The 25620-nt window shown below is 41.6% G+C and overlaps 1 protein-coding gene across 2 annotated transcripts in view; it reads right to left on the bottom strand.

Moving 5' to 3' along the window:
• The window catches only part of kcnab1a (potassium voltage-gated channel subfamily A regulatory beta subunit 1a), a 145412-nt gene that overhangs the window by 95854 nt on the left and 23938 nt on the right, over nt 1-25620 (bottom strand). Inside the window, exon 2 of one of the 2 annotated variants that reach the window (XM_046074799.1) lies at nt 7217-7974. In XM_046074799.1, the coding sequence (XP_045930755.1) occupies nt 7217-7425 (209 nt within the window). In that variant the 5' untranslated portion in view covers nt 7426-7974. Of the gene's footprint in view, nt 1-7216; nt 8328-25620 lie in introns of those variants that run through there. The other variant, XM_046074798.1, reaches the window with a different exon arrangement.

Genomic DNA, 25620 nt, shown 5'->3' with positions numbered 1-25620 from the left:
AAGAGAAACATTTTAACAAGAGATCCACCGATTTACACGCATGCTGCTGACTGCTGAGATTCCAACTACTGTCACAGCACTTTGCAGTGAAACACAGAGAGACATTATCTCATACTACATTAGAAGACGCAGATATGGTGGATATTTTACAAGCATTTTTTCATGACATTCACTACGCTGTAAGTCTCAATAATTTCGATTGGCTAGGTCATTAACAACAAGCCTCCACCACACACGGCTCACCTGCTGTCGTGAAAACAGACTAGCGGGTGGAAAAATCCAAAACACAAGTTGTGTTTTTGGAGCCATTTATAACATAAAAAAACATACTGATGAATAAAGTCAACAGAGCATACAGATACAGGGAGAGAGAGCAACAGGTGTGTGTGTCTGAGGGAAAAGCAAGGTGAGCAGATTAAAGCAGTTTGTGAGTAAACACAAAAATTAGGTGGAGAATTAAGTAGAATTAAAATGGTGAGATAAGAAATAACCTTCTAGAAATAGAGTAATGGATTCTTTCAAATGAAATACAGCATCCTGAAAGCTGGTGTAGTTATTTAATAGTCAATGTTTTATTATGAAAATATAATTGAATGGACCCCAGGAAGAACCGCAAATGCTTATACTACCATTAAAGAAAAATTCAAAAAATGTTTGTATATGCTGTCAGTTATAGTTCTTAGAAAGAAAGAAATTCAGAATCAGCCAGGAAAAATGCTAGTGATACATCTCTAGTTTCAACTTTGTAAATATCAAAAAGTTTTTCAGACAGCAAGTGCTGCAGTGACGTCCAAATTGCCTTATAATATGGATAGTCAAAGGTAGGTTAGGGATGCAGAATATTGTGGAAAAATAAATAAATAAAATCACATCCAGATTATTTTGAAAGTTATTATGATTTACAATAAGATTCATGATATGTGGGAGTGATCAATTTTTGCATCAAAATCATGATGATGTGACATTTGTTAGGGTCTATACCAAACACACCTGTTTATGTACATCTAGAGAACAAGATTTGTAGGCAGGGGCATCTCTGCAGCACTACAGAACTTCATTATAACGCTGTTATGTCACATTTTACCTTCTTCAAAAAAAATCCAGCATCTGCAACTTGAATATTACCTGACCATATTGCGATTTTGATAATACTTTGATTAATTGTGCAGCCCCAATCTCTATAAAATGAATCACTGTACAAACAAATAGCCACTGAGGTAACAACGGCAGTCTCACTGCTGTTTTATTGAGCATGGTACAACCTGATTGAACCTGATGTCTCTCAGAGCCTCTGTAATGTTAATTGCAAGTGAAGCCTGTTAGAGATCAGGGCACGTATGCAACTAAATACAGCATTTTAATGCTTCATACATTTCTGTGGGGGGTAGTACTGACACACACACACACACTGATTTATTAATAGATTTGATATAAAGTCAAGTACAGTCTCATGCCTCTTAATGCTTCCCTCTATCAATTATACCTAGCCCCTGCACATCCTCTCCCTTTTAAGTTGTACTCATCTCTTTCACATACACTATCTGTCCCTCTCTTACTTGCTCTTTCTATAAAGAAAACAAGCATAGAAATAGAAATCCAACAAGGAGAAAACACAAAACACAATGCTGCCCCCATTTCAAATAATGGCATTCTAGGAACTAGGACTGATTCAGAGCTCATTATCGCAGTGATGCAGCGAATTGACAGGGAGCAAGTTGCATACTAGTGGCTCAGTCTATCCAAGAGCATACTGTGTACAGTTTGAATCCTTTCATGAGAGCCATCTAAATCTACTGACTAACTGACTGATTGATGGAAATGTTGTTTACTGAGACTGGAAGTAAAGGAAATAATTATCAATTGAATGAGCTCTCAACACAGTGCGCAAGTGTGACGGTTTTTGTAACAGAAAATAGCATAGTGATCCTTTTGTTTCAGAATGAAATGCTAAGTGTGGGCACGTAAACCCACCATAGTCCAGTATCTTATCACTGTATTCAGATGAACAGTGATGCATCTGCTATCCTCAACCCTCCACACGAACCAAGCCTGCTCCTACTCTACTGATGTGCTGTGGCTAGAACTTATTAAAATTTAAGTGATTTCTACTCAGCCAAGCTCGCACAACACCAACAACAACATATGTAGCAACATATTTCATCAGTTGATAAGTCAATGTAAATCTGTTGATGCAGTAAAAGAATTCTGTGTACGCCTCAACACAACAAGACGGAGTGGAAGTTGAGAGCACCTAAAGGACCATCATCACAGACTCTCTGCCAACATTCACCTGCCTGATGGTTGTTACTATTAAGTAGAAACAAATACAAGCCCCAGGGTACTGTTACAGAAGTGCTTGACATTTTTATCTTTTGTTTTATAATTTCATTCATTATCATTTACGTCAGCCAGGTGACAGATTGACACTTTGTTTTTTTAACATGTGTTTATAGCAATAAATAGTTAAACAGCCTGATGTGTGTGCGTGTTTGTGTGTGTTATGTGGCTGTAAGCTGCTGTTAGAAGCACATGAAATTAAACACACACGCACACACGAAGAAGCAAACACATCCTCACTTGTCACGCTTTCACCTACACAGCATTGCCAGAGCAGATGGTGAACATAACCCTGGGTTCACTTCCTGAAACAAAAGAGAAACAAAGCAAGAGAGGGATGGAGGAGGGGGTAGAAACTGTCTCTCTCATCCCATGCTGTCTGTCCGAAAGCATCACTGTCAGCAGAAGACAATGCAGCACTGAATGATTAGCGCACACACACACACACACACACACACACAGGTATCGTCACTCATCCCCTCTCTCTCTTTTCCTTTCCACCCTCCTCTTCTTTTCTGTCCATATTTTCTCCCATTGTTCCTATAGAGCTGTGAGGAGAAACTCTACCCTATCCTCATCTATTGTCAGAAGCAATTTTCACCATCCTCTGCCTACTGAACTTATAATGACAAACTGACAGGAAGACTGCGCTGGCATATTGTTTGGCATCCTATAGAGAAAGCTCTGTGTGTGTGTGTGTGTGTGTGTGTGTGTGTGTTCACGCGCGCACGGTTTCTTTTGGCAGATCCAATTCGGCACCCACTTTTTTACATTTTCCAAGAAGGGGATTCAATCAATCAGTTCAATTTACTTATTTCCGGACACAGAGTCTACAGAATGAAAAGATGGTGGGGAAAAACATGAAATAAAGAGTGTCACTCTCAATAACCCATTCTCAAAGGTGACACCAGTCACCACAAGTGTACAGCCTCTAATGGGATTAACTCATGCGTTAAATATGCTGTCCTATACATTAGTCTGTACATATGTAATTATCTAAACTGTACTGTACTGAATACTTAGTGCAAACATTCCTTATCTCTGCCTGACACGTGGGTACTGTACATTTGTGCTGACGAACATATGACTAACACTACAAAATCCTGGCACAATAATAACACCCTCATGGGATCATTGTAAGTGACTGTATACTTTGTATACTGCTCTGGTAATTCATACATCATAGATAAGAGGTACACAATGGTATTCATTGTACAGTAAACCCTGAACAGCCAGCCAGAGTAACCAGCATTGTCAACATATTTACTATCCATCAAATAAAAAAATTATGATCTAGATTATTAATTATGATCATCTTTAGAGTATCTCCACTTTAGGAGAACTGAGAAAATACAAAATGTTTTTATTTTTCTTCCATTACATTAAATCTAACCAATGTAGTAGCACTAACAATTCCACTCATGATTTGTTGCTGTGTAGCTGCGGAATCTAGCAGCTCGTAGCAGCGAACATCCCTGCAGGCCAAATTTCCCAGACATACATTTCAGCAACATCATTACACTCAGCTGTGACATGACATGAGGCAAATCTTTTTCAGGCTTCTGGCATGTTACTTCTCAAACCCAAGAGCTTCTTCAGATACACACACAATCTGTTGGCATCAAGATCAGAGGAAAAACTGACCATCTTAGTCTTCACTTCTTATTCCACGTTTTCCAATAATACAATTATGTACAACAACTTTCATAATAGACTGAGATGTGTTTCAAGTAACACTGAAAAATCAAACACCATCAGGAGGTGTCATGAGATATCTCAGATGTCTGCTCCCCATTCATTTAAATCTTGTGTTTTACTGCATGTGTTTATGTTATTATTTTATGTGGTCCATTATGAGGAAAAACAACCCTGTTAAATGTAAGGAGAGACCTCAAAGACTCCTTTTTGGATGCCTCTAGCTCTACGAAACTGAATCCATAGTAGTTAGGACATTTTGCTTTGAACTCAATGTCACCTGTCAGGTATATCTCTGTAAATTTCCCTTTTTGGTGCAGGCATGTTTACTCGCTGTCCCCACGATTCTGGGCTGTTTCCAACGCAGAGTGAGGTGGCACCTGGCCATGGCCTGTACGCTGCTCACCTGTCTGCCAGCTCTCATTACTAGTCAAGTTGCATCACAGCCCACTTATATTACATATCGTCTAGACTACTTCAGAGGCTGGATAATGTGTGATGCAAGTCTGTTCCACAACAAAGTGTTCGAGGTAAAATGTATAATACTTTATAAACCATATCAAAAGCTAAAAGACCACACATTTTTATACCACTCAGGCACACGTCTGAATCATTTTATAAGACATGTTACATTATGTTGATATATTCAGTTTCTTTCAGTGTGTCCCTTGCTGCCCAAGTGGTCCAGACCACTTGTTTTTACAGTTATAGCACATGTAGTAGTAGAATGATCTGAGAAACAGCAAGTACTGTACTTTACTGTACCAATCCTGTAACAAACACAATTACTTAAACTAAAGAAATCCAGGCCAATAACACAAAATAATGTTTCTCAGCCTTGTCCAAATTAGCACCCAGTAAGTGCAGGTACATTTTGGATTTGGCATATACGACCCTCACTTTCCACCATACCTATTGTGTTGTCAGCAAATCAAATGAAAGCAGAACTAGATCTAATCGTGACTCTGAGGTTAGCTATGTTTCATCCCTCCACCCCACACAGTCAGACAGCAGCTGCTCATGGCTGATTAGCTCTGACTACTAACATTATATTAGTATATTCCTGCTACACTGAGCGGTAGTCAGTCAGTCGGTGGTCGGTGTCTCCTTGCCCCCGTCAGACACTACGTAGTGAACGTAGTGAGCAGGGTTTTGAGAATAGGGGTGAGAAAGCCATGTCTGAGGATGAGGTGCAGGAACAATATGATTTAAACTGCAACAATGTACTTGATTGATAGTGTTATCTAATCATAAAAGTGATACTAAAGATGAGTTTGTAGACTACAAACTTGAGGTAATTATTTTTAGTCTTTCTCAGTTTACCTGCCATTGGCAGCTGAGCCAAACAGTACATTTTAGACCCTGTCTCTGAGATTTTAACTGATATCTACTGTTGTTTAAGATAGACTCACTCGCACTTAGCATTAACTCTGTCATACCAAAAATAGGTAAACGTCATCCCTTCAAACAAGAGAAAAAATGTAATCTGGCCATTTTGCACTTTGGATGAAAAATGTATTTCCCTGCTAGTCTCGCAAAACAATTTTGCATTATTAACCTATTTTACCAGATGCAGGGCGACACAAGCACCCCCATTTTATCAGAGCTGTCTGCAGAGCTTTCAGTTGGCAACAGCCACAACACAGCCTAAAATGTAAAACTATTGTCAGATTGAGGCCAGATAGTGACATTAAGAGTTTTATAAAGTGTCTTTATTCAATATTAACACCATCAATTACAGGAGTGCTGAACAGTTAGTGCTACCTCCAGCCTGCTGTCTGACACCATCTCTATGCACACACCAAACATGTCTTCATACACACTGACACACACACACACACACACACACACACACACACACACCAGTCTGGTTTCAGAGTGATCAGCAGAGCTTGGAAAGAAAGTAATGGCACTATATTTTATGTAAGATTCACAGCTGAGGCCACAAGAGTCAAACACACAAGTCAGCTCAGCAGCTGCACTGCTGAGGTCAAATCCGACTCAGACACTCTGCCCACACTGCAGAGCTGTCTCACCAAACCACAGAGAGAGGGGCAGAGAGACGAGATAGAGGCAGAAAAAAAGTGTATAGGTGAGTGGGAGAGAAGCAGAAGGGTCCTCTTCCATTCATGGCATTTCGAAAAACATTAGAATTTGAACATCTGAGTATGTGTGAGCAAGACAGAAAAAGAGGCAGAGAGGTTTTAAATTTTTGTGAGACAGTATGTGTGAGAAACAGACAAAGTGTAAATGAACTGTGGGGAGAATGGAGACAGTGATCGAACAGACAAAAACTGTCTTTCACCAGGTAGCAGACAGCATTTATTCATAAACGCTGTCAGGTTTGCTTGTGACATCCAGTGTGAATAAGCAGCTTCTGTATGACTTACTGATAAGTCTCGAGACTAAGGATCAAATTTGAAATGTGAAGCGCAAGCTCACTGAAAACATACTGCAGGCTTGGCAGAAGGTGCTTCAGATGGTGCTGGCAGGAATGGCTTTATGAAATGCCACAATATCACGGCAACAAAAGGCATTTTGTTGACGGGATTTTTAGGCAGAAAGGGGGAATGTTTTGGCTTTCAATAAAGCAGTGGGTTATCAACCGGATTTAAAGCTGCTTTCTTATTTACATAAAATTACTCTTTAAAGCACTACGCAATACATTCTTCTGGGTTCAACATAAGTAGGGGCAATATGGTTGAAATCAGTGTTTAGATATTTTGATATGTATCATGATATGGTAAATGTGTTCAAACTCATATGAAAAATAATCATATATTTAATGGAAATGACTTATATTACATTAGAAAAAATGCTTCACATGTATAAAACAAACAATGTAATTTTTTATTCCACTAAAAGTTGATTAACAATAATGATTTGGCCTGTTGCCAAGCCATCAATATATGGCTCTTTCTAGGTAGCGTGTACCTCTATTAGATTTTTATTTGTGTGTTCTTACCATCTTTACTAAACTTTGAAAGGAGTAAAATAATTACACAACAAAAGAACTGAGCTGCATCCAAAATCACAAATGTGTGGACAACTCAACTCTAATGAAAAATATAATCAGAAACACTACTAGCACAGCAACACATACAAACAAGTGGAGGAAAAAACTACACCTAGCAGAAGCTTCACTAAACCCTGCACATCATACACACACCATACACACACACACCTGTACTTCATGCCAGTGTGTTTCCCCGTTGACTCCTTGAGTGAAATGTGGCGTGGAGTGAAGGAGCCGAAGCTGCGAGCAATGATGGCTACGGTGCGGAACTTGGCCCTGGCTTGGTTCACCACGTTGGGGCTGGTGGCGCTCTGCTTGCTGTGGTCCCCATTGCCCCTCTTCAGGTTGTGGTCCGTGCAGGCGATGGACACCTGCATGGCTGAGCTGTAGTCGAGGGAGCAGAGCTTGAGACGAAGAAGAAAAGTGTAGATGGGACAGATTGAGTGGAAATGGAGAGACTGGCAGGGGCAACCTGAAGTCTCAAAGAGCTGATTCAGCGTCTCGTCCTCTTTTATTCGAAGTCAGTTCTTTTGTCTTTCTTTGCAAATGGATTAAGTCTTTTGTTGCTCACTTCCAAATACTGGGTAAAATAAAGCAAAATAAAGCTGCAAAACCTTTTACTCTCACAAGTCTTCCATTTTAAGTCTTCTCTTTGTAGAAGAGAGGCAGCGGAACAGGTCAACCATCAAAAGCCTGAAAAGAACAAAAGACTCCACAGTTCTTTGAGGGACCCCCAATTTATTCCCCGACCGGTCTTTCCTTCTCCTGTGTCCTGCCTCTGATGCCGAGCTCAAGGAATTTTCTCACAGGGTTTCAGCTGCAGAATGACAATCGGAGGAGCTGAGGACAGTGCAGAGGGATGGCAGGGAGCGAAAGAGAGACAGACAGAGAGATGCAACCCAGCCGCTCCACTCTCCTTGGTCCGACTGTGGGAAGAGAGAGAGAGAGCGCGAGAGAGAGAGCGCGAGAGAGGAGAGAAGGGTGAAGGAGGAGGGGACAGGGTCAGAGAGGAAGGAGGAAACAAGGGCAGGAGTCACTATCGGGTCCTGGCACCGTGCACCATCACACCTCTACCTCTGCCATCAGCACTTTCCCCCGCTCTTGTCGCTTCTTCTGCCCCTCTCCTCGCTCTTCTTCTCCTCCTCCCTTTGCTCCTGCTTGCCGATGTTAATGTGTATCACTAATGTGCTTGTGCCCCAGTTTCCCTCTCTTTCTCTCCTCTCCCATTCTATGTTTCCCCCGCTCCCTGATATTTGTTCTCTATCCGATATTTGGATGCTCCGCTCTTTTTTCCTTTTTCCTGTTTTTCCTCAGCAGGGAGGCTACTTTGCCGTCAGCGCACCTACAGGGAACTGAGAGTCATGTGGTGCAACACAGTTCTATCTCTCTCTCTCTCTCTCAAACACACACTGTCTCTCTCTCTCTCTTTAGACTCCTACTCCCTCTCTCACTCACTCTGTTTTCTCACCTGACACCCATCTTTGACGGTTCTTTCCTGCCGAATAATTAAGTTACCCTTTATTCCCTCTGCACTATACACAATATTCTCTCTATGGTGTTACTTCTTCTTCCCCTCTTTTTTTCCTCTAGTTTGTCTACACACTATATATACACTAAGCATAAATATTTGCGACCTTCAGCTGTTGTAGCACGATACATCCTGCTGCTATAACTGTGCCACCTTTTGGCAGATATTACTTTAAAATTCACTATATATGGAAAGAAAACATATATATACACTGTAATTGGTGAATTGAATTAGTCTTGTTTAAGTTGCACCTTATTTTGTTCATTTTTCTGTATGTGTGCACATACAGTTTGTGCCAGTCAGAAAGATATATTTGCTGACAAAGTAATATCTTTCCCCCAAATCCCCTGACACACTGTACATACAACATACAACCGCCATAGGCAGCTACAGATCAAACGAGAGGAGGATGGATGGACAAGAGGGGGGAGGTGTGCAGAGATTGGAATCATGGGAAAGAAAATGACTAAAAACAGCAGGCTGTGGTGTAACAGATGATAAGAGAAGGAACGATTGCATCTGTGTTTGATTACAAAGTCAAAAATGCGGTACCACAGACAATCTACAAGCAAGAAAATGTGGTCGGAAATGCCGCAGAAATGTCATGCTAACCCCCGTGTTATCAGTCTGGTTTGTCTTTTAAAATCAACATCCAAACTGGAGGCAAGGACAAGGAATTAACTAGATTATTGCTTTACCGAAGAAACATAGGACACATAGGACAGCTGTAACGTCAGTGCACAACAATAGATATGGGTATTGTCTGAAAGTGCTGATACAATACTTTTTATGATACTTTACTTTGAGGACTATAATATGTTTTTATACAAAAATATGTACCTTTTTTACCCACACTTCTGGCCACTGGTCGATCTTCCACTTTGGTTCACACTGAAATATCTGGATAGACTGCCATGAAATATTGTACAGATAGATGGTCCCTAGAGGATGAACGCTTAATGAGTTTAGATAATCCCTTGAGTTTTCCTCGAGCACCACTATCTCTTTCTAAGGTGGACATTTGTTGTTTGGAATTAAATGTCTCATCAACTATTGGACATATTGCCATGAAATTTGGCACACACATCCATGCCACCATCAAGATGGATTGTAATAACTTTGATGATCCCTTAGCTTTACATCTAGCAGTACCATCAGGTCAATGTTTTAATTTGTCCAGTACTTACAACTACCACACACTACATGCAAAACTAATAACACCCCCATCAGCATCAGATGTATGCTACTTTGTTTAGTGCTAATTAGCAAGTGTTAGCATGCTAATGTGGCATATAGGACATTTATAGAAAAACGCCCACTTGTGTGTTATTTTGTAGGTATGCACTGTATTGTGCATGTTTACAGACACCCCCCCCTTTCAATTTTCAACAGTTCTATTTGCAGTTAAAAGGGCACACGATCACTGCGGGTATATAAGCTGTGGGTTGCGCTGCGTTCTTTAGTTGGCAGTTACCACAAGAAAAAAGTAAAAAACAGCTGAGGACCAGCCAACTCCTCACCTTCCATTTTATTTATTCTTTAAGAGCAAATCTTTTCTAAAATATGTTAACCCTTGAGTGAACTTGCACTCTATGGGTGTAACATATTTTTGGTGAGCCACAGTCAGGAAAGCTAAGGCCAGCAGCGGTAGCACTCCAGTGAGACGATCCAGAACCTTCTAACTACCATTACCTTCACCACCAACAGTTACATTACATCTATGTTATTACAAGAAAGAATAACAAGAACAGAGGTATGGAGTCTTTACTGACTAAAGTCACGGCCATCCTATACCAATTGGACCACTCACTCATTATTAAAGTATCTGAGTACACAAAATGTTCCATGCCTACTGAGGGAGGGGTTTCTCCAGCAAAACAAAGAGAGGGCCCATAAAGACCATACAAAGCAAGTTGGAGTAAAAGAAAAGTGATAAAGAACGTGTGTATATACCTGAAAGGCCTAATCACATACATGGAAGCGATGAGAGAGGTGAGCAGAGGGCCAAGCAACACTGCACCTGATCAAAGCCACCTTTTCAGTCCCAAGCAGCAGGATGCCCCATCAGCATGTGAGCATCATCTGAATTACCAGTTTCCATCCCCCAGCCACCATCCAACTGAGGAGATAAGAACCAGCACTCCACATTACATACATGTGCCTAAAGTCATGCTCCAGAGGGAATTTAAGATCATGGGAAGGAGGACAAAAAGACAAGCTGTCCTACACAAGTCTAGTCTACCAGATTGAAGCAGCCCAGGACACTGCCAACCATCTTATGTTGGAGCAGCTCGGATGTCTATGAGAGGAGACAAGTGTTCCTGGCAACCATGCAAGCAGCCATCTAGCACTCACAGAGACCATGCACCTCTCACCAGATCACTTATCAGCCAGCAGCGAGATCGAGGCCAGACAACAGGCAGAGACACAGGGGTTGCACAGCATGTCAGCAGGAACATAGAGGAGATCACTTTGACCACTGTTTCTGCTGTGGCAAGTCTGGCCATGTCTCATGCAGGGGTAGGAGGCCAAGGCAGATGGGAAACAAGAATGGGCTGCTGAGAGGGGACCACTAGTAGCTCCAGACCCCAGGTCCCACCATAAACCGACAAGAAAGAGACAGCATTTACCCCTACACATGTGCACCAAAACTCTTATATGTACTACATCAAGCCGCACTGAAAGACCAAGTTAGTGAGCCTCATTGGAAAACAGTGTCCGGTGAACTGCAGAATAGATGGCGTCGCAGTGGAAGGTCTGTGGGACAGTGGAGCGCAGGCCACTGTCATCCCTGAGGACTGGAAGGTTGAATGTCTCCCGCACACTATCCACAGGCCCCTCATAGAACTCCTGGGAGCAGAGACACTGACCGGGTTAGCAGCTAACCAGACTGACATTCCTTTAAACAAAACATAAAAGCAACAGTTTAAAAAGTTTTAAAGCAACATCGGGAAATTGAACAAACAAATCACTAATAATAAAAGTTACAGTGCACAATCTGGGTTAAAAGAGTTAAATGGAAAATAAAAACTGAGGGCTGGCTGAGGGGTTGAGCAAATTACGAGTTACAATTATTTTGAAAAGAAAATAAGCAGAGAGGTACACTTAATCTACTCTCTCTAGCTAGTCTGTACTCGGGTCCATAGCAATCTTTGGGTCCACTGAAACTCCAAAAACCCCTCGGACACTACAGAGAAACCAGGACATGTCTGTCCGCAGGCCACTTTGATCCAGTTATACTCTGGACCCACTTGTGCGTTTACAGGTGGACAGAGGTTCCTGCAAATCACTCGGGCGTGAGATTTAAGACCACTTCCTTCACTCTGTTCAATCTCACTCCCATTATCTTTTCACTCAATTACCTACTCATTTCTCATCGTATAAATATTTAATTAAAAACAATGTTGAAAAGCTAAAAACAAAGAACAAGAAAACAAGACAGTAAAAGTTACAATGCAGTGTGAGTTATCAATCTACTAGTTAAAGACAGTGGTAAAAAGAAAAATCTCAAATATTTAATTAAAAGCAATGGTAAAAAGAAAAGCCTTCAGTCTTAATTTAAAAGAACTGACAGTTTCAGCAGACCTGCAGTCATCTGGGAGTTTGTTCCAGATATACGGAGCATAATAACTGAACGCTGCTTCTCCCTGTTTAGTTTTGACTCTGGGGACAGAAAGCAAACCTGCCCCCCTAGTGCTTTATAAACTAACAGCAGGATTTTGAAATCAAGTCTTTGACATACAGGAAGCCAATGTAAAGATCTCAGAACTGGAGTGATGTGATCCACCTTTCTGGTCTTAGTGAGGACTCGAGCAGCAGCGTTCTGAATCAGTTGCAGGTGTCTGATGGATTTCTTACGGAGCCCTGTAAGGACACTGTTACAGTAGTCGAGTCGACTGAAGATAAATGCAAGTTTTTCCAGGTCTTGCTGAGACATAAGTCCTTTAATCCTTGATATATTCTTCAGGTGATAGTAGGCTGACTTTGTAATTGTCTTAATGTGACCCCTCAAATTCAGGTCTGAGTCCATGACTACACCAAGATTTCTGGCTTGATTTGTGGTTCTTAACATTACAGATTGAAGTCAAGCACTGACTTTCAATCGTTCCTCCCTGGCTCCAAAATAACTTCAGTTTTATCTTTGTTTAATTGAAGAAAATTCTGGCACATCCAATCATTGACCTGCTCAATACAGTTACTCAGCACTTGTTTGGGATTATAGTCCCCTGGTAAAATGGTTATGTAAATCTGTGTGTCATCTGCATAATTATGGTACATATATATTTTGTTGTTTTTCATAATCTGAGGAAGCATGTAAATGGAAGCATGTAAATGTTAAACAAAAGAGGCCCCAGAATGGAGCCTTGGGGAACTCCACGTCATTTTTGTCAGCTCAGATGTGTGATTACCTATAGACACAAAGTAGTCCCTGTTCTTTAAGTAGGATTCAAACCAGTTTAGTACTGTGCCAGAAAGTCCAACCCAGTTTTCAAGTCTGTCTAGTAATATGTTGTGGTCGACCGTGTCGAATGCAGCACTGAGATCCAATTATACTAAGACTGAAATTCTGCCACTGTCAGTGTTTAAATGGATGTCATTGAAGGCCTTAACAAGAGCTGCCTCAGTGTTGTGGTGTGGTCAAAAACCTGACTGGAAGATATCAAAACAGTTATTTAGTGCCAAGAAAGCACTAAGCTGTTGAAAAACAGCTATTTCAGTGATTTTACTTAAAAAGATTGCTCTTTTTTAAGAGTGGCTTAATGACTGCAGTTTTCAGGGCCTGTGTAAAAAAACCTGAGAGGAGACACGTTGACAATTTGTAGTAGATCTGAGGCCATGCATTTAGACACATTTTTGAAAAAACCTGTTGGCAGAATATCAAGGCAACATGAAGAGGATTTCAGATGTTGTATTATGCCCTCAAGAGTTTTATGGTTAATAGAATCAAACTGTCTCATGCTATATGGATTGTTTTTAAGTGGGCACAGGGACAATACATATCCTGTACCCGACATGGAGGCACTGATTGCTTGTCTAATTGTTTGAATTTTGTCTGTGAAGGAGGAGGCAAATTCATTGCAGGCCCTGGTGGATAGAAGGTCAGAGGCTACAGACACAGGAGGGTCGGTTAGCCTGTCGACGGTAGCAAACAGGGCACGTGCATTATTAGTGTTTTTGGTGATGATGTCAGAGAAGGACAGCCTTGCATTTCTCAGTTCTAAATTATAAATGCGAAGTCTCTCTTTATAGATGTCGTAATGAACCTGGAGATTTGTTTTCCGCCACCTGCATTCAGCTTTTCGACACCTCTTTTTTGGAGTTCTAACCAGCGTGGCATTCCTCCATGGAGATCTTCTCTTACCAGAGACCACCTTCACCTTGGCTGGTGCAATGGCATCAATAACATTTGTAATTTTAGAACTGAAATTATCTACAAGCTCATTCAGACCCATGAGAGGGCAGGTGTCGAGGAGAAAGCCTCAATAAATTTTTCACTAGTGTTTTCAGTGATATGCCGTTTTGTGATTACCTCTGTACATTTGTGTGCACGCAGATAGCACTCTCAAAGAAAACACAGGAATGATCAGAGAGAGCAACATCAGTCACCACAATCTTGGAAATGTCCAGGCCCTTGGAGATGACTAAGTACAAAGTGTGCCCCTTATTGTGTGTGGGCTCCGTCACATGTTGGGTCAGTCCATAATTATCAAGAACACAACACAGTTCTTTAGTCCCTCTGTCCTGGGGGTTGTCAACCTGGATGTTAAAATCACCAACAATAACCACACAGTCAAAGTCAATACAGATTATAGACAGCAGTTCACCAAAGCCATCAAAAACGTTTGCACAGTATTTAGGGGGCCTGTAGATATTTAGAAATATAGCTCGAGAAGAGGAATTCAGCTGAAGAGACACATATTCAAAAGAAGCAAAATTCCCATAAGACATCTTTTTGCATTGGAGGGAGTCATTAAACAAAATGGCAACTCCACCTCCTCTCTTATGCACTCTTGCTTCACTCATAAAACTGACGTTGGGAGGGGTAGACTCGATAAGGACAGCTGCACTGTTATCTTGGTCCAACCAAGTTTCAGTTAAAAACATGAAATTAATTATTATATAATTGTGAGTGATTATAAAATCAGTGATTAAAAATGTTTTTCCTGGCAAAGACCTAACGTTTAACAAAGCTAAATTTAGTGTGTTAAAAACATTATCTGGACCACTTTTTCGACGAGGAATTAATACTAAATTTGCAGGATATGTTGAGTGCTTCCTGTTTCTTAACACATTCACCATGCTTTTTCTGTTACCTTTCAAGACAGGGATGGAGAAGACTACCAGCACATTGGGCCCCGGCTTGTCCTGGGAAGAGTCATGAGTGCTATTTTTCTTGTAGCCTGGACCCAGCACATATCAGACAGAGCTTATTGGGCTTTTTTGCCATTGTGGAGCGGGAGGGCGGATTGGGCACTGTATTTGTGACACGTGTCAAACCTGGAGGACTTAGAACCAGTGGTGGAGGTGGATGGTGAGGGGGGTTTATGGTAGAGAAAATGGGAGTAGAGCAAGGGTAGGTGCGGGGGGTAAATTTGGGCCCAGCTCTAACCAGAGTATATTGGTGTACTGCACATACTTCTTACATCGTTTACAGCAGAGTCTCCCACAATCAGAGTTTGAGGCCCAGTCGTTAGCTTTCCCTGCAGCCTTTTACTTTCTGATTTACTCTCAGTCCTTACCCTTCTGTGTGAGGATAGGATGTTTTCCAGGTCATCAGACGGAGATCCAGGGTCCTGCAATAGTGGTGAAAATCTGTTCTGCTGTTGCACACTCGGTTGTTGGGGAGGTTTATTGCTAACTCTCCCCTTCACAGCTGTCCACGGCTGTATCCTACCTAGAAAAGGGGTTGAAGAGGCGCTCTGCCTGGATGATAATGCAGGCTAGCCAGTCGCATCACAAATCTCAGGGCGCTGGGTTCTGCCTGTTACTCGTCCTCCCATTTCCCAAGGAAATTATTTACTCTTAGGCTTTCCACCAAGAGCGTTCCAGGGAGGACTCCCACTTTCAGATTTATTACCCAGTACACAGTCCTCCTGCTTCATGGTAGTCTTGTTGGTGCTAATTAGCCGTGTGTTAGCATGTTCTTGTCCACTGTATTTGGTCCACGGTAAAGTGGTGTCATTCCCACATTGTCCATTCACGTCCACATTCACATTCGATTCCATTTGGACTTAGCTCCGCCCCTGCTTAGTTCCAGAGGAGCCTGGAGGAATGCTTGTCGTCAGGTCTCAGGGACACAATATATCAGCCACACCTTGATGACAACCTGGTACATAGCACCACCTTTGAAGACCACTTGGAGCATTTGAGAATGGTGTTAAAGAGGTCCAAAGTGACTTACATTTGAGGAACAACATACAAGCATCAACAGAGCATCAAATACAGATCTACAACTGACAATACATACTAGTAAGAGCAGCAATAAAAACTAGTAAGAGCTCATAGTTCATATCACATCAATGGGGTAAATACCTAGGGAAGGAAGTAAGAGTTAAAAAAAGTGCAAGGATATGTAGAGTTGCGTATCATCTGCGTAGCAGTGGTAAGAGAAGCCGTGAGAGCAAATGATAGGCCCCAGTGAGATGGTGTAGATTGAGAAGAGAAGGTGCCCTAGCACTGAGCCTTGGGGAACCCCTGTGGAGAGGCAGTGGGAGGAGGATAATTGTCCTTGCCACAACACATTGTAGGAACGATCGAGAGGTAGGATTCAAACCACAGGAGTGCTTTACCCGAGATGCCCGTTGCTGAGTGCGTGGATAGCAGGATCCTGTGGTTGACTGTGTCAAAGGCAGATGATAGGTCAAGCAGGATAAGAACCGAGGATTGGGCTGCAGCTTTAGCTGACCTTAGGGCTTCTGTTACAGACAAAAGAGCCGTTTCAGTAGTGTTGGCACTCTTAAAACCAGACTGATATGGATCTAGGAGGTCATTCCGTGAGAGGAATTCTGAGACCTGTTTGAATACTGCCCGTTCGATAGTTTTGGATAAAAATGGTAGAAGAGACACTGGCTGACAGTTCTCAACTTGAGTTGGGTCAAGTGAGGGCTTTTTGAGCAAGGGTGTGACCCGAGCCCTTTTGAAAGTGGTTGGGAAGGTTCCTGAAGCCAGAGAAGTATTTATCACATGAGTGATTGCAGGGAATGTCAGGTTCCTGGGGAAATGGTTAGTGGAGAGGGTTATACAATGGACCCTAAGAATTTGGCTCCTATCCAGGCACTGAAGTAGATGAGACCAGCCACTGTAGGAACGTTGAGACAGATCCTGGGTTTTGTCTCATATTACAGATCATACATAAAGGACTTCTCAAAGGTCGCAAAGCCCCTGTATGCCCTCCTCTCCTCAGACACATCAGGTTCAGACACACCCAACCCACCACCAGCCACAGTAGTCAAGGGAAAGAAGAAGAAAGATACCAGCCAAGAATTCCAGTCAAAAGCCCTCCCGCACCCCCATCAACTGGACACAGCTCCATCAGTCCATCTTGGATCAGCCGATAGACTGCCTGTCCTCTCCTCCTATTCTGGGGTATCCAGACATGACACAGCTCTTTGTTTTACACTGCAATGTTTCACAGGATGGACGTGGAGCTGTATCATGCCCCATCCATTGTTGTGTACACAGACAACAACCCCCTCACCTATGTCCTCACCACTGGAAAGCTGAACGCTACTAGTCAATGCTGGGTAGCAGAGCTGGCCGAATTTAACTTCACCATCAAGTATCTGCCTGGCAAGTCCAACGCAGATGCAGATGGTTTATCATGCATGCCTCTGGATATCAACAGCTTCATGAGTCGGTGCACAGAGGAAATTCGCCCTAACACCATCAGTGCCACGATGACTGGAGTCACTGTGGGAAGAGAGAAACCTACCTGGAAGAGTGTATGTGTCCAAGCACTGAGTCTAGTCCACAATGCCCCCTCCAATGCCTTAGGTTCTCCTCTCACCCCTGAGGAGCTCAAGGAGGCCCAGGAGAAAGATCCAGTTGTTGGCAGAACTCTCTCGTACTTCAGCTATGATCAGAAGCCTTCGAGACATGAGCTACATGGAGTAGGCCCCAATGATTGCATCCTATTAAGACAGTGGCCGAAGCTATACCTCAGTAGTGAAGGAGTACTATACAGGAGAACAGTGAAGAAAGACTAACTGCCTGCCTCAAATTTTCCATCCCCTTGTCTTCCATGAGCTGCATCAGAAAAAGGGACATTTAGGAGTAGAGAGAACACTGAGCCTTAGAGACAGATGTTTCTGGCCGAGGATGCATATTGATGTCGAACATTTCGTCACCAAGAAATGTGAGAACCTCAAGAAGAAAAAACCTTTAAGTCCCATGTCACTGTGATGAAAGTCAAGCCAGTCAAGTCATTGCTTGGGTTAAGCAAGTTACAAGTCAAGTCACATGAAATTCTTAGGAATTCAGTTTGATTAAACAGTTTAAGAGGTGGCAATTCAACTGTATGATCATTTTGGAAGATGCAGCGAGTGTTTCTGTTCTAACTATATTGAACTATACACAAAGGTGTTTCTATTATTTAGTCTACTATTGGCTTCACTGATTATTGAAAAGGGGTAAAAAAAAATAGAGTAATAGAAACGTGTCGGTAACGGTAAGCTCTTACCATTCCTGTAAAATTTGTTTTAAACGCCTATTCAAGGCATATCCAAAGTTAACTGAATGCAGTTCTTGAACCATTTGGAGTAAATGCATGGTTTGGGGCTTCTCTGAAACACTCTGAAGTGTCTAACCCAAAAGTTAATAATATAAAATTCATCAGTGGTTTGTCTCAGGAAGGTAAGGGCACATTTCTGTCCACGTTGCAAAGCCATAACAGAGCGCTGTAGAATAACTACATTACATAATGGAGAGAGAGAGAGTCACTACATGAAATTAATCCAACTACACGTTTTACACCACAAGTCAAAGCACAGCGCTAGAGAATAACTACATGAAATTTATCCAACGACACGTTTTTTTCTAGCAGAGCAGTAAAAGTTTAGCTGGCTGATGCTTCCATGCTGTAAGCTAACGTTTTATTGCCAATTACTGATCAGCTGACTGTCTCGCTAACGTAACTGGAAAAGCCAAACCACAGCGCTGGAGAACAACAAGGCTACATGAAATTAATCCAACTACATATTTTACAGATGTGGACAGGAGAAACAGGCCAGGTCTGTCAGTGATTATGGCCAGCTTCTAGCTAAAGCCATCAAACAACTGCTTTCATTTGCATCGCTAAAATCCGACTAACTTAATTACCTGTCCAGCAGAAAACAGACAACTTCAGCTCCGCTTTGAAAATATCTGTCCCACATCAAAGCCTTCCACCTGGGAAAATCCACACCGATTGTATGTCCGTGATTTTTTGTCCGTTGTCGGCTATTGTCGAAACATGACGACACAATACTGCGACCTCCACAGAAGGGGGTGCTCGCAATTATGTAGATATTAATGGCTCATTATCAGGTCATAGAAACATAATGGTTCATTATGTAAGGTCTTTATACACCACTGAAAACATAGTTATGGATATTATATTGCATTTCTGTTCACAAATATTACACACTGAACCTTTAATATAAGTTTAAACACACTAAAAGTAATATATTTTTTGTTTCAATGCAGACAACTACACTGAGGCCACAGCATAAAGCCTTACCTAGTCCAATTTAAAATTTTATAGCAATACCATGAAAAATGATTATTTTACACAGGTTTTTCTAAGGATTTGTTTTAGCTCATTATTTTTAATAGCGTATTTTTTTCAACACCGCCCGTTGGCGGTAAGGGGCTGCTGCTGCATCATGCGGTAGATTAACGCTGATGTGTTTTTTGCTGGTAGATCATGAACTTCCTACTTAAAGCTGAATATCGTTATTTTCTGAATTTATTGGCTACATGAAGTGCCAGTCATCGGCACAATTGGTTGCAATTGGCTCGGCTTACCCACGAAAAAATGGGGGCTGGCCCTTCCTTACAGCACGAGCTCTCGTTGGCTGCTGTAGGCTGTGATTTGAATACAAGATATCGCATTTGTTTACATTCAAATCGGAGTTATTACGGTTATAATGACATTTGGCTTTCCAGGTAAAATCCACCATGACAGGGGAAAGGAGTTTGACAACCAACTCCTTGGGAGGTTAAATGACAGGAAGAGAAGGCAGACTGGAAGACCTCTGTGGCTAAATTTGTTCATGCCTACAACTCCACCCACTCAGAGGCAACTGGCTATTCCCCCTATTTCCTACTGTTTGGCAGATCACCCAGGCTCCCCATCAACCTCCTGTTCAACCTGGGTGTCAGTGACAAACATGAAGGACATGCGGACTATGTGGCGAACTGGCAAAGAAGAATGAAAGAAGCCTATTCCATCGCCAGTTGCACAGCAACCAGTGAGGCTGCACGAGGAAAGATACACTATGACAAGAAAACATACAGTCGTGTGTGTGCGAGTGTGGACGACCTGGAAAACTAAGATCCTACTGGGAGAACAAGGTGCACATTGTCATCCAGAGAAAGACTCCTGATAGCCATGTCTACGAGGTCAAAGCTGAAAATGGGAAAAGCCGCGAGAGAGTACTTCATTGCAACCTACTCTTACCCTGTGATTACTTACCTGTGGAGGAATCAGTCAAGTTTGCAGTCCCTGATCTGCGTCCTAAAAAGAAAATAAAGAGCCAAACACTCCCCCTCACAAAAAGGCAGGCAGAACAAAGTGAAAGTGACTCTGAACAGTCAAACAGAGAGGAGAGGAGTTCTTATTGGACCCAGAGGCAGATCCCTTTGAACCTCATCCCACCCATACACTCTTCATTGCTTCAGAGCCCCTTCCATCTGAGCCCACTGCCCCTGGATCCATTCCCTTTCCTGCTCCTGAAACCCTACACCCTGTCCCCACAGTGGGGTTGGAGGGACACACGAGGGAGGCACAGGTACAGCAACACCTGTCCTTCACTGAAGTTGAAGACGTGCCATGTCACCCTTACCTCACCTGTAACCCTAAAGCTGATGATACACGGGGCAACTTTTTGAGCAATGTTGCTGGGCAATCTTGCTTGTGGCAAGTCCGACTGTTTTGAACGGATAGCGGCGGGGCGGGTGACGGAGTGGTGGGGGAAGGGGATTACGGTAGTAATCTTTACTCATTACCACTGATGGCAACGTTGCCCTGCAACATTGCTCTAAAAGTTGTTCTGTGTATCATCAGCTTAAGACACCTAAAGCTGCAGTACGAGTGTGTTTAAAGTAACTGTGTAAACCAGAGGCAAAGTTGTTGTAAGCACACCGACATGTTTAAATCTTGAATTTTAAAAAGGAGTCACATGTCAGGATACATTTTGAAATGTGGGAGGAGAGTGTGGCAGATAGGATATTTATAGGAAAATGCCCACATACTTACAGATCGTGCTACAGACAAAGTAGTGAAGTTCGATATATCTGACTGTGACTGATTTGGATCTGGCCCATTGTTTAAAACTTACTGATTTCATTTGAACAGCACAGAAGCTTGTGGTGCTTCACCTGCACTCAACCATTTAAACCAGTTCATCTGCATCTCGTGCTGTACCGAATGTAATTTTTTTTTAAATCCGAAACTTTTATTGAGGTTTTCGAATGAATTGTCTGTCATCATATGTTATGACAGCATCACCTTTAAATAAAATCATCAATATGAATAAAGTGATTTATCTGATTAAATGACTTAGTGTTTTTTTTGTTAAATCAACTTTCTTTAATTAATATAACTTGTCAGTTTTGTAAACATAAATACATGTAGGCAGCAGGCTAATCCCAAAATCTTTACAGTCTGATGCAGTTTGGTGTGACCCATACTCACTTGTTGTGCAAAGGATGGGAAGGGAGGAGACAGTAATTGAACAGACAAAGAAACTGTAGGAACTGTCAGTTGGCTCTCACCAGGAAGCAGACAGCATTTATTCATAAATGCTGTCAGGTTTGCTTGTGACATCCAGCGCAAATGAGCAGCTTCTGTATGACTTACTGATAAGACTCAGGACTAAAAATCAGATTTGAAATGTGAAGCGCAAGCTCACTGAAAACATACTGCAGGCTTGGCAGAAGGTGTTTCAGATGGTGCTGGCAGGAATAGCTTTATGAAATGTCACAATATGACGGCAACAAAAGGCATTTTGTTGATGGGATTTTACAGTAGAAAGAGAGAATTTTGTATTTTTATTAATATCACACGACAGTTTTGTAAACATTAATTTATGTAGGGAGCAGGCTAATCCCAAAGCCTTTAAAGTCTGGTGCAGAAGTTCGGTGTGATCGACACTTGGGTGGGGGCTATTAACCTAGGTAACAATGTCACAGACTACTAGAGCTGAAATAACTTTTTTGTTATTGCGGTTATATAAATGTAATTTATGGTGCTGTTAGGTTGCTGCTAGACCACCCCATTAATACAAGTGCGTGCCCCCCTTTTGTGTGCGGCAAGCGGGAGAGCAAACTGTTTTTTGACAGCAGTTTCACAGAGAAAATGTTTCTGAACTTTTGCTAGATAAATAATAATGTAAATTTTATCTTAATTTTATTTTATTTATCTACCTTTTTTAAATAAAGTTTAACTTTTGGACATTTTCAGAAACCATACTTCGAGGGGAAATAATTATATACAGAGGTCTAAAACACACACACACACACGAACAGGACCTTTACACATGCATTAAGGGATGAGAGATGGAGTGAAGGGGCAGTCGGCGCCCCAAGCAGTTAGGGGTTCAGGGCCTCGCTCAAAGGCACCTTTGGCAGTGCCAAGGAGGTGAACACTCTTCAGCTGCCAGTCTATATTCTGTATGTTCGTGATGGACTCGATTCGGCGACCCTCCGGTTCCCAAGCAGAGTCTCCACAAACTGAACTACTGCCGCCCCCTTTACAACGCTCTGGAGTTATTGGAAATGTTTGGATCACGAGTCAGAAACAATCTTGAGTCGCAGCCACTCCTAAAATCTAATTCTACAAATAGTATAATGCTATTTATATTTGTTATGTTATTCTAGCCTAGACTTTATCTGCAACTGTGCAGAAATACTGGGTTTAAATGGAATGAATAAAAAAGCTGTGCAACATTTTAATGTTGATTTAGAATTTGAATGTCGACGTTATGGCTCTTTGAGCTTTGAATTATTTGGTACAACCCTTTCTGCCTCCCCTCTGCCTTTAAACCACTCCCTCTTTTCTCAGACTACATTTCTAAACATAGAAATAAAACAGAATCAGAATGTGTATCTGATTGTATGTAGTGCAATATGCATTGCATATTCTTAGTGTGTATCCTATATTATGTGTGCACAGCAGGTTTTTTTATTAAAAAAAAAAAAAATCAAATTTCAGACCTTTAGAAATGAACTCTTCACATTATCTCCACCCCTCCTGTTCCATCTTACAGCCTAATGGAAAAGACGAAAAGCAGCTCATTCCAGATCGATCCCATCACACTCCTCGGGGGACTGGAAGATTCCCCATTCCACAAATGCAATTGGAGCTGGCTTAAATCCTCTTTCCTCTAATGAGGAGCACAAAAGTGCTGAGTGAAAGAGGACTGCAATATGTCTTACTGTCCTGGAGTATGCAACACATCACTCTCCATCCATCACTGCCAAAACACCACAGCTGCTGGATGAAATTCATGTTACTGTAAACAAAAATGTGTTACATTTATTGCAGTACTGCATGTGTGTTTTTTTACCAACAGTTTGAAATAAAAAGGTTACTAAATATGTGTCCTTTATAAGTACAATGACTAATTTGATATTCAAACTATGAATCACTCCTGTGACGTGACATGGTCTAGTTAGTGAAGCAAAGCGAGGATAACTGAACAGAGTGAGAAAAACACCAGAAACAAACAAGACACGCTGCCTTCCTTTCAGAGCTACAATACCCTGGATACGAGGTTTGACTCCTGCACTCAACAATCAATTTTTTTCTTTTGTGTTTTTTATTATCCTCTTCAACAAAGTTGTAATAAAGAGATTCAAGGGAATCCAATCACACTTTTCCCGATGGCTATTTCAAAGGTTCTGAAATAGCCATCAGGAAGTGTGTAACGTTAAATGGATTCCCCTGAATGAGAAGCACAGAAATATCCTCTGCCTGGGAATGATGGGGAAATGTCCATAGGTTGATGGATGTGGACCAATCGCCGGGATGCATACAGTCCAGCACGTGCTTTATTGTGAGCATGTGAAACAACAGTCTCTTCATAAGAACTTTGTTGAAGAGGACAAACAAAAGTTGGTCTTTCATGAGGATAAGACCCACAACTCCAAGAGTAGGAGTCAGGTGCCCTACCGACCGAGCTTACCAATGACACTGGTATTCACAATGAAATGACCATTAAACCACTGGTTCACTGTTAAACTCTTGCTTTGTTACCTCGAGATCACAAGAAAATTATCCCCTTATAACGGGAAAAATATTTGAATGGACGGCTGCTTAGGGCTTCCGTAGGTAATATGGAGATATAGACTTTTTATATTTCAATACTTGAGTTCTCTTATCTGTCTTTTACCCTTTGTACATAATTGCATTGTTCAAATAGTAGGCCTATGTCACATATGTACACAATCAATTATGATGGAAATACATTATGACAGATGCAGTGTCTAAGAGTCTAAAATCAATATTCCTAGAATAACACAGGAAAAATGCACACAGTGTAAACACACTGCACATGGGATGTACTGAGGCAGATTTTATTAAGTTATCTGAAACACCACACAAGTACTGCCCTCTTTCCCTGTAAAGGAGGCTACATTTCAGCAGCAATCAATACAAGCATTATTAGAAGTTTTACAGCAGCTCTGCAGCTCAGAATGGAGAAGCAATGGCAAGCTCAGAGCAAGGGTCGCGTTAACCGAATATTCTCCGTCATGACAATTTTTTTTTTTTAACAATTATGGCCGTCCGTCATTTTGACAGACTAAGACCAAGTGTGATCTACCATGATGTTAAGTAATTCACATGAAACACTGTCAATAAGCACATGATGACCACCTGTAGTAGACCCCCTGTCCAGTTGGCGGTGAGTGTGGCATATCAATTAGCTGTTGTCTGGTAGTAGCTCTTTAGAGAGCCCAATGTTTTGTGGTTAATAAATGAGGTGAAAAAGACAGACCGATGTGGTAGAGGGTGAAGGACAAGCAAGTAATACAGATATCATTTATCAGACAATGGCAGCTAATGTCCCGCGACCCTGTACGCAGGATAAGCAGTTGACGATGGAAGGATGGATGGATGGCAGGTAATGTTTTGGGGGCAGCAAGTGGCAGCAAGGAGATAAAAATCATTCATCTGCTTCGTGTATGAAAAGTGTCTCTGTTCATCTTTTCTCCCCATTCCCTCATAAATGCATAATCTGTAAATTATGTATAAACGTTATCTATAGTATCTAGTTATTTTTGAAAGTTAATTGCCTTTAAATAGGTTATATCAGAATCTTTCCCAGTGCACTGTGCTGATTGCGACAAGAACGTCACCACATCAGCGTATGCCACAGTTGCAATTACAAATGACAGAAATCCACAAAGTGGAACGCTTTATTATTTGCAAGTTTACCATGTAGACACCTGTTAGTTTTTTCGAGAACTTGAGGCGGGACCAAATTTGACGGAGGCGGCCGCCTTGTAATTCTCTATGCAGAAAAAATCCTGTCTCATTATCATTAGAAGATTTTAATTAAACTGACGGGTAATAATAGATTTTTACGACTGTCAAAATGACGGACAATGAGAAAGTCTACCTCTTGCTCAGAGAGCTACCAATTAACTATATTTGTTGAGAAGAATCTTAATGCCTATCTTAAAAGGTCTGCTGATCTTTTAATCAGATTGTTTGCATTCTGCAGTAGCTACTGCATCTTCTCAAATCTTTTACGGTGTCACTCAGCATGTACAATGTGTGCTGTTTTTCTAAGACTCAACTGTACCTAAAATAACATTTCCAAATGCAGCTTATCATGTG

Source organism: Micropterus dolomieu, linkage group LG17, assembly GCF_021292245.1.
Source record: "Micropterus dolomieu isolate WLL.071019.BEF.003 ecotype Adirondacks linkage group LG17, ASM2129224v1, whole genome shotgun sequence".
Classification (NCBI taxonomy): Eukaryota; Metazoa; Chordata; class Actinopteri; order Centrarchiformes; family Centrarchidae; genus Micropterus; species Micropterus dolomieu.
This window is presented reverse-complemented; position numbering and strand designations above follow the sequence as displayed.